The sequence below is a fragment of the Hippoglossus hippoglossus genome, chromosome 7 (genome assembly GCF_009819705.1).
Source record: "Hippoglossus hippoglossus isolate fHipHip1 chromosome 7, fHipHip1.pri, whole genome shotgun sequence".
Taxonomy (NCBI): domain Eukaryota; kingdom Metazoa; phylum Chordata; class Actinopteri; order Pleuronectiformes; family Pleuronectidae; genus Hippoglossus; species Hippoglossus hippoglossus.
Genome location: NC_047157.1, coordinates 22226062 through 22239163, shown reverse-complemented (window position 1 = coordinate 22239163; position 13102 = coordinate 22226062). Strand labels below are relative to the sequence as shown.

The window sequence follows — 13102 nt, the reverse complement described above, 5'->3', positions numbered from 1 at the left end:
CCTCCCACCACACCCAACAACCCCCCCCCCCCCCACACAAAGTCTTGTATTTTCTGACATCAGACATGAATAAATATCTCATTAAGATCCCCCGTAACCATCTGTCCAGTGAGTCTCCTCCTTACAGGACAACGCTCTTGTAAACAAAAGAATAGGATTCCCTCATTACCCTCGTTACCCTCGTTACCCTCATCAGGCAGAATTACACTCAGGGAACTTGGGTAATACTAAGAAAGTGCTCTCCTGTAATAACTAGCACATAAAACTTCTACTAAATCCAGTAATTTAAACATGTTGCTATACAGGACAGTAGTCAGCAAATATAGATATAAATTTAAGTCGGTAGCTCGTTCATTTGTGGTGCATTTTATTTTGAAATATCTTGTATATAGATGCAAATGTGTTCAAGACAGTTGTTGGATATAAATATTAAAACACAGAAATTTCAATTAAAAATACAACAAGCAGGACTGCTGCACGCACGATACTCTAAACTGTGCAATTTGGGAAGTTGTATTTGTGTTTTTATGCTTCATTGATTGTGTGTGCAATTATCTCTCTGTGTCCATTTAAGCTTAGTCAAAGGTTGGTTGGTGGAGGCTTTATGCAAATACACACACACTACACATCATTGTAATAAGAACTGGAGGGAGTTGAAAAACAACAGATAACTTAATCTCCTGCAGATGTAAGGGTGATGCAAAGGTTTGGTACAAATGAGTAAACACTGCGATGGGGAGCAGAACAACTTTTTACTTCTTCAAAACTACAACTTTTACTTTTTGCAGTAGCATCTCAAAGGACGTTTCCCTGGACAATGATTATCAGATTTGTAGGTTGTTTGTCTCTGAAAATGCACATTTTGACTCATGAGCTCATGACCATTCGCTAAGTTTTGAAATAATATCTCCACATCATTTGTGTCTATTTGATTAATTTCAAATTTCCTCTTAACTACGTCTATGAAATACTGGACAGATGGTGTTGTCAGGTTTCACAACCCAAACTGTATCAATCACAGTGCGTGTGTTTTTTGTAAACTTGTGTCTTATCACGCTGTTTTCATTTTTCGGTTTTTTAAGCTGAGTATCTGGGACTTTATGATCAGATAAAAACTTTATGATGACTAATCAAGGAGGGGAGTGTAAGCCCCTCGTATTCACTCTATTTTAACGAATAGATGTACAATGGTAATAAAATGATAGGCACAGACAAGTAGGCCTACATATAGAGTTTTATTTGCAGTATGATCAGTGAATGTCAATATGTCAATCTGAGTATCCTGGAACCATAGCAGACACCCTGGGTTCGTATTCCAGGATGTTTTGACTCGAGCACAAGGAAGTGGCAAACGGTCGCAGCTCACTGATCACATCTGTCTCCCATGAATGAGACGCGACTTAAGACAGAAGCAATGAGGAGAGTCAACAGAAGTAAAGAGGACTCGTGTGTTCACACCTGAAACGTGTCCCTGCTGCTGTCGGCCCACATTTCAGGTCACGCTTCGGCCATGTTTGCACTGGCTGTCACTGTTTATTCAAACTTTACAATGCTGAGCAAACGATGATGTGTGAGTCATTTTAATTATGTCCACATGTTCTTTTATCTCTTGGCACATTCTCAACACAATGCTGGACATTATTCTATTGTGGGCCGCAGCTTTAATGCACTGTATTTTACGATCTGTGCATGTCAGCAGACTGATCGATTATTGGTTATAACTACACCTGTCAAAGATATGTTATGATGCCAATACTTGGTTTGTTTGTTTGCCCAAGTTAAAATATGCTTATTAAATAGATAGATAGATAGATAGATAGATAGATAGATAGATAGATAGATAGACAGACAGATAGATAGATAGATTGATACTTTATTGATCCCGGGGGGGAAATTGAGGAAATAGGATTATAACTTGTAATGCCTGTGTATGCAGTATAATATATGTGTATTTTATTTCTTTAGATGGTTGAAGAGGATTCTATCTAATTATAACTTGTTTACACACTGTACTTCAGGCTATAAAAGCCTCATTTCAAATGTTAATCTCATCTCATAATCTTAATTTATTTAATCTTAAAATTAAGATTATTAGCATAATCTTAATTTTAGTGTAAGAACTATTGCACTCAAATAAAACGCAGTGAAGTCATTGTATCATTTGGCATAAAATGGAAATAATAAAGTGAAGTAAAAGTATCTGACAACTGTTTTGAGTACTACATGGACCCAAATAGTCTCAAATATGATGTCCAGTTTTCTGTGTTGTAGCAAAATCTGAACAATATTTCTTTGTTTTACCCAAATTGTGTTTCAACAAAACAGAACATACTGTGTACTTTATATCGGAAGTATCAAAGACAGTATTTAATATACCCACTTGAGGAATTACAAAGGGCATTGTCGTCTGAAAACTATCAGGGCCTCACTCAGCAGGGGGCCCTGAGTAATCACTGCCTTTATTCACCCCACAGTAAAATGTGTTGCTTAGTCTACTGTGTGTCTGACTGTGTCTTCTGTGACTGAGCCCTGCAGGTCCTGCAACACGTCTCCTGATCCGACTGTAACCAGCTCTGCTTTTAATATGTTTCTGAGCCACTGTGACTAAGAATAAAAATGTTGTGCAAATGTTGGTGTTCTTTAAAAGCAGAATGTTTCCTTGCAGCTATGTCTGTTTTAAGTGATCATGGTATAATTGAAGGCTTTATTTATGGACTTTGAAGTTTGTGCTTTCCAGCAGAGGCACATTTGCATGATATTTACATTGGTAAAACGCAGACTTTAAACCAGTTCAGCAGGATGAGACGAATGCAAATATTGAACTTGAATTTCCATCTTGTAATAGAAGGTGCCCCCTGTGGGCCCACAACACTGGCTGACTATTTCCCTTTTGTTTAGCTCTATACTGCCCCCACGTGGTAGACAGGAGTCCAACTGAGGGTTAGTTGGTGAGAGTGAGAGAGTTGAGGAGGAGACGAGCAGCAAAGTCAAGTCAGTGTCTTCACAGGAGGGAAACAGACATGAGGGTCGACTCAGTCTCCAGGTTCGTTGTGATTTGAGTGTAATGGCTGCTGGATCTCACTAATTCCACACTGGACATGTTGGGACCATGAGACAAATGGGAGATTTAAGGCTCTTGACTATTGACAATATTTGGATTTTGTATTGTTTTGGTGCATTTGACCTAAACTTTAGAGTAGGTGCGTTTGTTAATTAGTCCTTAACAGAGATGCATGTGTTACTGTTGTTGTTATTATTATTATTGATCATGACATCATTGATAAGTTGTACATGCTTTTAACTTATAGTATTTCTTTCTATGGACTTTTAACACATAGGTAAGACATGGCAGTTTTATCTATAAACACAGAGGTGCTGAAATGAAACGAAAAGAACACTATTTAAAATCAGAAAACACAGTTTAAACATAAACGTTATTGTTATAATTAATAATTTCTTGATTTTATCCTCTCATGTAATGTAATAAGCTTAATATCTGTACTTTACCAAAGTGAACCAACGAAAAATATGTTATTTAAAATGCAGTTTTATTCAAATAACAATATTACATACTGATATTAATATTTTAAATACACATTATAAAACAACAAAATGAGGTGCTATATGAAGTATTAAAGAAAAAAGCATATAAAGAACATTTGAAAAGTCCAAATCCTAATTGACATGTATTAAATAAGACTTTATTCTATCTATAAACAGCTGCTGACACTGATTAGTGAAGGAAATTAAAAACTTTTCTAACGCTTTAATCGCTCGGATGCTGCGACCAATGAAAATCACGCTGACACTGACAGCCGCGGTGCACGGCGGGAGCTGTAGTTCGCGCCTCGCCGGCAGCCCGTCCGCGGCGCTGTCTCTCGGCGCCGCGCAGGACTACAGAGCCGCGGGTCCCGGACAGAGGCGTCCGGCGGTGACAGCGGTCGGTGCTGGAGCGAAGTACGGCGGCACAAACACCGTCTAGCCCGGGTGCGTGATCCTCTCCGCGTCGCCCCGAAACTTTGACATCCGACATCATGCAGGCGGAATCGGGGATCGTTCCCGACTTCGAGGTCGCGGAGGAGTTTCAGGAGGAGCCGAAGACCTACTACGAGCTGAAGAGTCAGCCGCTGAAAAGCAGGTCAGTGCTCCGGCTGGGGGACAGTTATTTCCCACGCTGCAGCGGTTTTTGTGTTTAGGTGATAATTAGTCCGCGGAGAGTTGTCCCGTCTCTCTCCTCACCCCGGGGGGACGTCGGAGGAGCTGCTCCCGGCCTCTGAGCTCCCGCACCGGGGACTCGGCACCAGGGATTCTCCCGCTGCCATGAAGTTATGCAACACTTGGGTGTTGTCTTGTCAACATCAACTTCAAATATTAGCTCGTAGAGGAGCAGACAGGTCAGAGGTGGACGAGATGCTGCCTCACTTATCCTGGTCAGAGCAGCAGCACGAGGGAAGTGTTGTTTTTAACTTGGACCCCCGCCCAAAGAACTCTCATTTAAATATTCTGGAATAGATCTAAAACAATAATTTGAATTAATTGGAGTTGTCAGGTCAAAAAACTAAAAAAAATCCCTCTGACACAGAAGTGGAGCAGTTTGGAGATTCATTCCCAAACATAATAATCATACAGCTCCCACGAAGAGACAGCATCTAACTTTGAACTAAGTGGATTCATTGGACCATCATCATTATTAGTAGCCTGTTATTGCATCAGAGGATAAAATCAGAAGCCTAATAAATGGCTGAGCGATACGGACCGAAAATAAATCAAGATACAAGTTTTCACATCAGTCGATATCAGTGAGTATCTCGATAAATGTCACATTATTTATTTTAAGTTTAATGTCGAATTTGTTGCTGGTGAGTGAAGATGACACTTTACAAATCTGAGGTCGATCAATTATGAGTTTATATGTTGGCAAAATGCATAATCTCATATTGCTATTGATGAAAAGGATATTGACGTCGTCGTATTGCCCCAATATGAGAAACTGAGGATATTTCTATATTCTGCATGTTGATGACTCCTAACAAAGCAAAGCTGTTATCATAGAATACATGAATCAATAGCTAATATTTCCTCTGACCTCTCGGGACACAGACACAAACACACTCTGCTGCACTCAGAGTTATTAGAAAGCTATTTTCAGCGTTGGCACATTGAGGCCCTCTCCAAGCAATCAACATTGAGCTGAGTCAGGTCTGTGGGGGGGTCTGGTCCTGACCTTTCACCCCCTTTTTCTGGAAGTGCTGGGCAGTGAGTGAGCCGTCTGATATGTCTGTTTGTGCACGGTGTTAAATTCAGATGCCGTTATCTATCTGCGTGGTTCAGGAGTTCAGTACATCAATGCTTTGTGGGGGAGGAGGAGGAGGAGGAGGGGGGGGGGGGGGGTGTGATGCTTATTTGCTTTGTGTTGGAGAATATTTGAGGAGAGGATTGTGATACCTCTGTCTTATTGATAAAAATATCAGTATCACTTAAATAAAATAAGTAAATATGCTGCAGCAAGCAGGCGCCAACTCCGCTTAGCATGAGGACTGGGAGCCGGGGGGGCGGGGGAGCTGCCCTGGATCCCTGCTAACTTAATCTTGTTCTTTAATCTGCCCAAAAATAAAACAACAAATTGTAATTAGAGATGTTCCGATACTGATGCCAGCATTAGAAATGCATCCTACTGTTGAAAATTCGTTCCCCTAAAATCACTTCTTCTTCACCGCTCCAAAATAGCAGTTGCGCTATTCTGCCAATTGCCAAGTATTGTTTTTAGAGCTGCGAAGAAGAAGTGATTCCCAGCGAGTGTAGCGTTAGCCAGAGCTAGCTAAAATGTCAGCAATTTTTTTTGCACTATATCACGCTGGAAAGTCCCGCACAAAAAGAAAAAGTGATGTGAACCAGATGCAACACTTTTCAGTTTCGAGCTATTTAAAGGAAGTTATTGTTGTGTATTCCTAGAGGTACTTATTTATGTCAAACCAGATAAGATAAGTTCAACCTGAGCCAGGTCGTATAGCAATGATTTGTAGCATATAGTAGCTGTTTAAATATGTTATATAAGTTGTTATATATATTTTTTTCTTAATGCAATGGTATCGTTACTCGTTATCGGCCAATACGCAAAGTCCAGGTATTGGTATCGCAAAGGGAAAATGGTATCAGAACACCTCTAATTGTAATTTTATCAGGGGTCATGTACCAGACTTTTATTTCCTGAAGTCCCTGCTGTTTGTGTGACACCCTCAAAATCCCTGTAGAACCACACACACTGTTGCATTCACGTTTAAAAGCTCACCCCTTTGCCTGCGTGCCGAAGACAACACATCCCTCAGCAGAATTCAGAGGGATTATCAGTCTTTTGCATGTGTCAGAGGTGGTGATACATGGCCTCATTGTGAGGGTGAGACGTGCGGAGGACAGTGCACCACTGTGCTCACACAGAGCTCTTATTGCAGATGTTCGGTTGACTCCTCTCTTATTTTATTTTTCACGCTCGCTGGTTTCTCAACATGTTGTTGCAGATTCGTAAGTTCGTCTCCCTTCCTCTGAATTCAGCCAAAACACGAGGCCGGGGGGGGGGGGGGCAAAACCGTCACGTCCACCAGTCGCAACCTTTAACCCAGTTGTGCATTTTTTAAACTAATTTCTTCATTAGTGAAATGCCATTACCCTGTCACATACACACAGGCTGACTCTGAGCTGTGTTTGTCGCTGGCAGAGCCGCAGTCAGACCCGGTGTGACTGAAGGAGCAGGAGAATCACAGATTATTTCATTTCCTGTGGAATAATGTGAAGTTGTGTTGCGTCAATCCAAGGTGTCCCACTTCCTCTTCCCGTCACATGAGGATGACCCAGCACAGCAATACTAGTCACAATGACTGTGTTGTGAGACATTGTTGTGCACAGTGGTTATAATTAGTTCGAGTGATTACTGATTTGTGTGATATCTCGTCACGGCTGCCCCCGCTGTTTCTAGATTTCAAATCTCAAGTGTGACAAAATGTGATCTCGGCTTTCGCGGGTCTATTTGTTTTCTGTCTGCGTATCGTCTCGCCGGCGCTCTGAGGCTGCTGCAGACGATGTGCCAGACGTTTTGTGCCGAATATAGATGTGAGACAGGCGGTGAAACCGGTCGTCTATGCAGTGTAAATAAGCTGTATAAATTTAGCAGTGGATGTGTTATATCTGAAACCGAGACTTAGAGGGGGATCATTTTGTTTGCAGGAATACTTGACATGTAAATCCACTATAAATATTTATGCTGCAGTCATACTGAGGCTGAAAGACTTAAAGACTTACAGTATGATGTGCTTTGTAGTTCATGAGGTGACGTTTGGCAGAAGCTGTGGATCGTGCTAGATTTTCATCTGAATCCATGTCGATTCTTAAAATTAGACTTTTTACTTTGTTGAATATATTATTTATAATGTCTGTATATAAAATTTAAACATAATAATTGCACACATTTATTTCACATTGTTTATTCCTTAAAATACATGTTTGAATATTAGCACATATCGGCAAATACAGCTTGACAGTCCGTGATGCAATTATATCAATCTACTTCCTCCTTCCTTCCTGTTTATGATTGATGTTCTACTCAAGAATCTTTCAGAAGAACAAAACTAAATAACAGAATATTCATATTCAAAGTTATTTTAATGCAGAGTTAGGTACTTTCCCAACTCTATGTGAACATTTTAATCACTCCTACTCTTTCCCCACCTGGAATATGACACTGAGAACCATGTAAATGGTCTGTGTTTATATATATTCTAGTCTCAATGGCCAATTCACCCATTCACACACACAACTCACACAGTGATCAGGGGCAATTTGGGGTTCAGTGTCTTGCCCAAGGACACTAAGGTACACGGAATGGGGGAGAACCCACGACCTTCTGGTTAAGGGACGACCTGCACAAGAATTATATCAGAAAGAAAATCAACCTGTACTTAAAAATAAAACAAGATTAGTATTTTGAAACCTCTCCGTAAATTATATTGCAAATTGTGTGTGACAGAGCGCTGAGTCAGAGGCCGGCGGTTGTGAAAGTTGGTGTTAGGAGCAGCTTGTTCCCATGAAAAATCCAAGACTGAGGTGCCAGGAGATTCATCCAGGATCTTAGAAAGAGCAAAGGGGCTAAATGACACAGGCAGGTGTTATAGCTGCTGTAAAATATTGTCAGGGCGACTTGTCCTGCCGTCACCATCACTAAACTGCATCCTAACCTCATCTGCTGAGTCTTTTTTTGCAGTTCTACCTCAGGAAACCCTCACAAACTTCAGATTATTGTTCTGCTTCATGAGCTGTAACACTGATGGTCTGTGATCTCTGTCAGCCTCTGTTGGTGACCGGTAGGAACTTCAAAACACAGAGAGCGCCACCTCAACAGGTTGCACCCTCACCTGCTATTTACACAAGTCCCTTTTTAACAGTTAACAAACATTAGTCTTTTAGGGCTTTAAGTATTATTTTCTTTACGGATTAGTCTGCTGGATAAGTTCGGGATAAATGCGCAGATTTTATGGCCTATGAAACATTTAGTACAAATAGTACAATACCCGAGGAAATTTTCTTATTGCTTGTTTTGACAAAGCCGAACCCCAAAGACACTTTCAAAGATTAATATCACACGAGACAAAGAAAATGCAGAAAATCCTCACTGTTAAAAAGCTGAAACCAGTAAATAATTTCTGCGATGACTAATTGATTTAAAATGTCACCCCTAAAATAAAGTGAATCTACGTTGGCGTTTGCTGTCTGCGTGAAAAAGAAGCTCGTAGCTCTTCTCCTGTCGTTAAACTCATGTCAGTTTCTCTGAAGGTCTAGAAACGACAGTTACATCAAGTTTTCTTTTTTATTTGCTCACTGTGTGTAAAGTAAGGATTAGTATTATTTTCCCGCCATGAATCATCACCACTGGTTCTTGACGACTATGCGACAACGCGCTTGTTGACTATAATCGTCACCTCCGAGGGGAAATCGAGTTGCGTGAAAAGCCGCTCTCTTGTGTTTGTACAACTTTACGACGTTATGAACTTAAGAACCTTATGGACTTACTCAACCTGCTGCAGGAAAGCGTATTGAAATCCTTCCCCTGGGACCAGTGTCCTTGGATGCTCTGTTTCTCCCTTGTTAAAGCACCGAGGGAGGAGAGGGAGCAGGAGCACACCGTCCAGCTGAACACGAGTAAAGGTTATTACGGAGGGTACAACACCTAATTATAGAAATAAAAACCCGGCAAGTTCAAGTTATTCCACCCGGTGCTGGCTCCCGGCTGGAAATACCATGCAAAGACCCTGATTATCTCTTTGGATGCTTTAACAGCTTACCCTGCTTTGTTTTGCTCTGGCGACTGAATTTCTCCAGCAGCAGTGGTAATTAGCAGGGAAGATGGTTTTACAGCATTTATTCCACTGTTTGTTTGAAGGAAATGTGATTATGAATTTTTTGTAGAAAAAGGCAGCATAGTTAAGCACTGATGGTTGATGGTTGTGCTGGACTTTTACATTTAGATATTTAGGCTACATCAACACCACTATGTTTTTGTTTCGAAAATGTCATTTTCAAAGGAAAACAATCTCTCTTCGAAGGAACGTTCTGGTTCCGAATCAGTTTTAATCCCCTTCCATACGAAACAAGCCTGAAAACACATATCACCAGTCAGTGGATCATCAGTGTAAACAAGAAGGCATGTGTGTGCCATGCTGGGCAGAAAACGCCACTGGACACGGACCTTGTTGCAGATTGCTCCAATAACAGCTTGTCTCCTTCGCACGCAAGCAGTTGTAGGGTTGTGAAATGCAGCGTTTCACTGCACAACAGCTGTTTGCAAAGACAACAGGGTCAGCATTCTACACTAGTTGCCGAGGCTAATGTCGGTTGTTTTCTCCCGGAAGGGGGGGGGGGGTCATGTGATAGAAGCCTGACGAATCAGCGAAGGCTACATCATCACTGAAAAGACCCAGACAGCAATGTGGTTGTGATCGTCTACATCATCGATTCTGCCCGTCCAGACTAAAACACATCCCAGGAGCTTGTAAACTCAAACAGGGCCAGTAGGGTTTTTAAACTTCTCCGTTTCAGCTCTAAAACTCTGGAATAATGTGGACTGCCGTATCTGTCCCTTTCAAATTAAAACATTTGAAATGCTGATGGAAGCTTTTCACTGTTTTCTGACAATTTGTACATTGCAAAACACCTTTCATCACATTGGAGAGGTTATATTTATTTCAAGTTCAGAATTTCGAAAACTTGAGCTCATCTGACTTTAAGTTATATGAACCTTGTAGTTCCCTCAACTCATTAAATTAGGTGGGAGCTAATTATTCTACCCAAGTTCAGTTAGTTTATAGGGGAAACACGATAGTTGGCGAGTAAAACCTCAAGCATATAGTGACATATCCATATTTATTATTTCTTATTTGTGTCCATGTATCTCTATCCTTTGTTCTTCATACAGATGTACAATTTAGAATATTGCAATAAATCTCATTGGCTAAAACATGCAAATATATTTATGCCCTTCTTTGCTCGATACTGGGCACATTAAACTATACGAGTCTGTTGCAAGTAGGGCTGTAGTTCTCTTTATTATCGACTGAAGTGCCATTTTTTTCTCAATTAATTGTTTAAAATGCCAGAAAATAGTTAACAAATTGTATTACGATTTCATAATCCCAAAGGTGGTGACATGAGACGTCTTATTTTGTCCCAAAAAGGGTCAAAACCCCAAAGATATTTGATATATTATTACTTGAGTCAAAGAAAAGCTGCAAGTTAATCTGTTACCAAAGTAGCTGCTGATTCATTTTTATCTTTTGATCAATTTATTAGCTAATGGTCCAGGGTCTAGATAGAAGGTTCAATATTGGTTTGACGTGTCAGCTGCAGGATGTTGGGTTTCCTGTGGTTTATGATGTATGTACAAATAGTTGTATTGGTTTGGTTTTCTTGTCAATTGAACTGGTCATAGTTAAGTAAATACAGAGTTTCTACCGGCAGTTGTTTACATGGTTGAACTATTCCTCGAGTTGTAGTTGTTTGTACAGTTTTCTCTCTTTTCGCTCTTTCCGAAAACGGCATCATGTCAGTGCAGACACTAGATTACAGATGCTTCCCATTATCACTCATGCTAGTAACTGGCTGTGGGGGGTGATGCCAGCTGCAGCACTCTCTCTCTGTGTGTGTGTGTGTGTGTGTGTGTGTGTGTGTGTGTGTGTGTGTGTGTGTGTGTGTGTGTGTGTGTGTGTGTGTGTGTGTGTGTGTGTGTGTGTGTGTGTGTGTGTGTGTGTGTGTGTGTGTGTGTGTGTGATCAGCAGGGGAGTGCGAGCATACGAGTGCACTGTCATGTAGGGTCACTGCGCTGTGCTCCAGCAGCGAGGCCGTGCGGTCTGTCAGGACGCGGCCTGGTCTGCTCTCCGAACACCTGCATTGTGCTGGAGACAAACTGAAGGATGCAGGATCATCGCATGCAGCTGGTTTGCAGGACGGCGTTTTAGCAGCACAGTTTCTCAGCTTCCTTTCAACGTGAGATCTCATTAACGGTTTCCCGTCTCATCACTCTTGCACTACTCTCCCTTTATAGCTACGTGATATTCACAACATGTCGTGCACGCCCACTTTCTCCTTACAATTGCATTGTTGTTCCGCCCTCATGCCGGCAGCAGAGGTAGTCGCAGAGCTGGATTCCATGTTTGTGTTGAAGGGAGAGCCGGCGTGGCAGGGCTGACGTTTCTGTGTTACTCTTCTCACCTCTGAGTCCAGGGCGGTGCTTTGCAATATAAGATAACACACTAACAAGATGTGGACTTGTTTGATGGATAGTGAGGGGTCAATGTACCTTTTTATCCAGAGCAGCAACACTAAAGCCTCAGCACAGTAGGACATCTTGAGGGTGAGTACTCAATCTATTCGTTCAGTGTCCTGCCCAAGGACATGCAGATTGGAGGAGCTTGGAATCGATCCACTGACCTTCCAATTAGTGGACGGCTCCTGAGCCACAGCTGTTCTGCTGGAGGTTTCATCCAGTTGTATCTGTGCAGCTTGCTGGTCTTTGCTTTTGATTCCTGACAGGAGGGATACAATCTGAAATATTACTAGTGAGCTTCTGTGGGTTTTGACAGGATGGGCACCAATTGGTAGTTACATGTTGACCTTCGAAGCAACTCAACTTCCAATCCATGACATAACGAAGCCGCTGGTATGCTCCCACCTGTTTGATGGTCGAACTTGACATGCCTCCCCTCGCACCTTTCTAATGATGCAAGTGGGCTCGTCTGACAGTTTCTGCAGCTTCAGAAACCTAATGTGTTCCCATGTCAGGCAGATGTGAGGACGTGGGAAAGTAAGAAGGGTTTGCACTTCTCCCTCTTGTTCTCTAGTTTCTAATTCCATTATTCCTGACACTGTTTGCTTCATTGCATGTACAAATAAGTGCAACAACATAAATGCCTTTGAGGAGAGATTGTGTGGAAGGGTGCACATTTCTCAACATTTGAACAATTGTCCTGTTTAAACACCGTCTGGCAATATATAGAGGCATCTCTGTGGGAAAGGTGCTCCACCTTTCACTCCATACCTTTCCCCTGGTCATCCCCCAGGGATGAAAGCTCTCCTCTTTTATGGATGAATTTTCTTGTGTCATTTAATTGTAGTTTAAACATGGATACCCTTAGGCTGTGCAAATTTATCTCATATACTGATGGATCATTTCATATCTAGATAACAATACCTTTACTTTAACCTAACCTAACCTTTGTATTTGCATAGTATGGTTTTCATGTCCATGTATACTTTTCACACCCCTCATTTACACAAAGCCAGTGCTTTGAGTGGTGGCAGTGGCAGTAGCAGGAGGTGCACAGCAATTTATTATTGTAATGATAAATAACATTTAACTACAGTTATATCTGTATCTATTTCTTACATTTTGTTTTACAAAGTTAGGAAAGCAATGTTTAAGTCAAGGCTGATGTTGCCTTACACATAAATCTGAAGAGAGAAACTTCCCACGTTCAGAAGATGGATGTGAAAACAGCCTTCAGTGTCAAACTCTGCTCATACATCATTCTGCAGAGTGAAGGTAAAACTTCCAAATGAACAA

General features: G+C 41.4%; 1 protein-coding gene across 7 annotated transcripts in view; it reads left to right on the top strand.

The window, feature by feature from the left end:
• Positions 1–2979: 2979 nt before the first annotated feature.
• The window catches only part of mitfb (melanocyte inducing transcription factor b), a 31132-nt gene continuing 21009 nt past the window's right edge, over positions 2980–13102 (top strand). For 2 of the 7 annotated variants that reach the window (XM_034590164.1, XM_034590163.1), the window contains exon 1: positions 3919–4138. In XM_034590164.1, coding sequence (XP_034446055.1) covers positions 4035–4138 — 104 coding nt within the window. In that variant the 5' untranslated portion in view covers positions 3919–4034. Of the gene's footprint in view, positions 3044–3918; positions 4139–11367; positions 11894–13102 lie in introns of those variants that run through there. The other 5 variants (XM_034590169.1, XM_034590168.1, XM_034590167.1 and 2 more) reach the window with 4 other exon arrangements.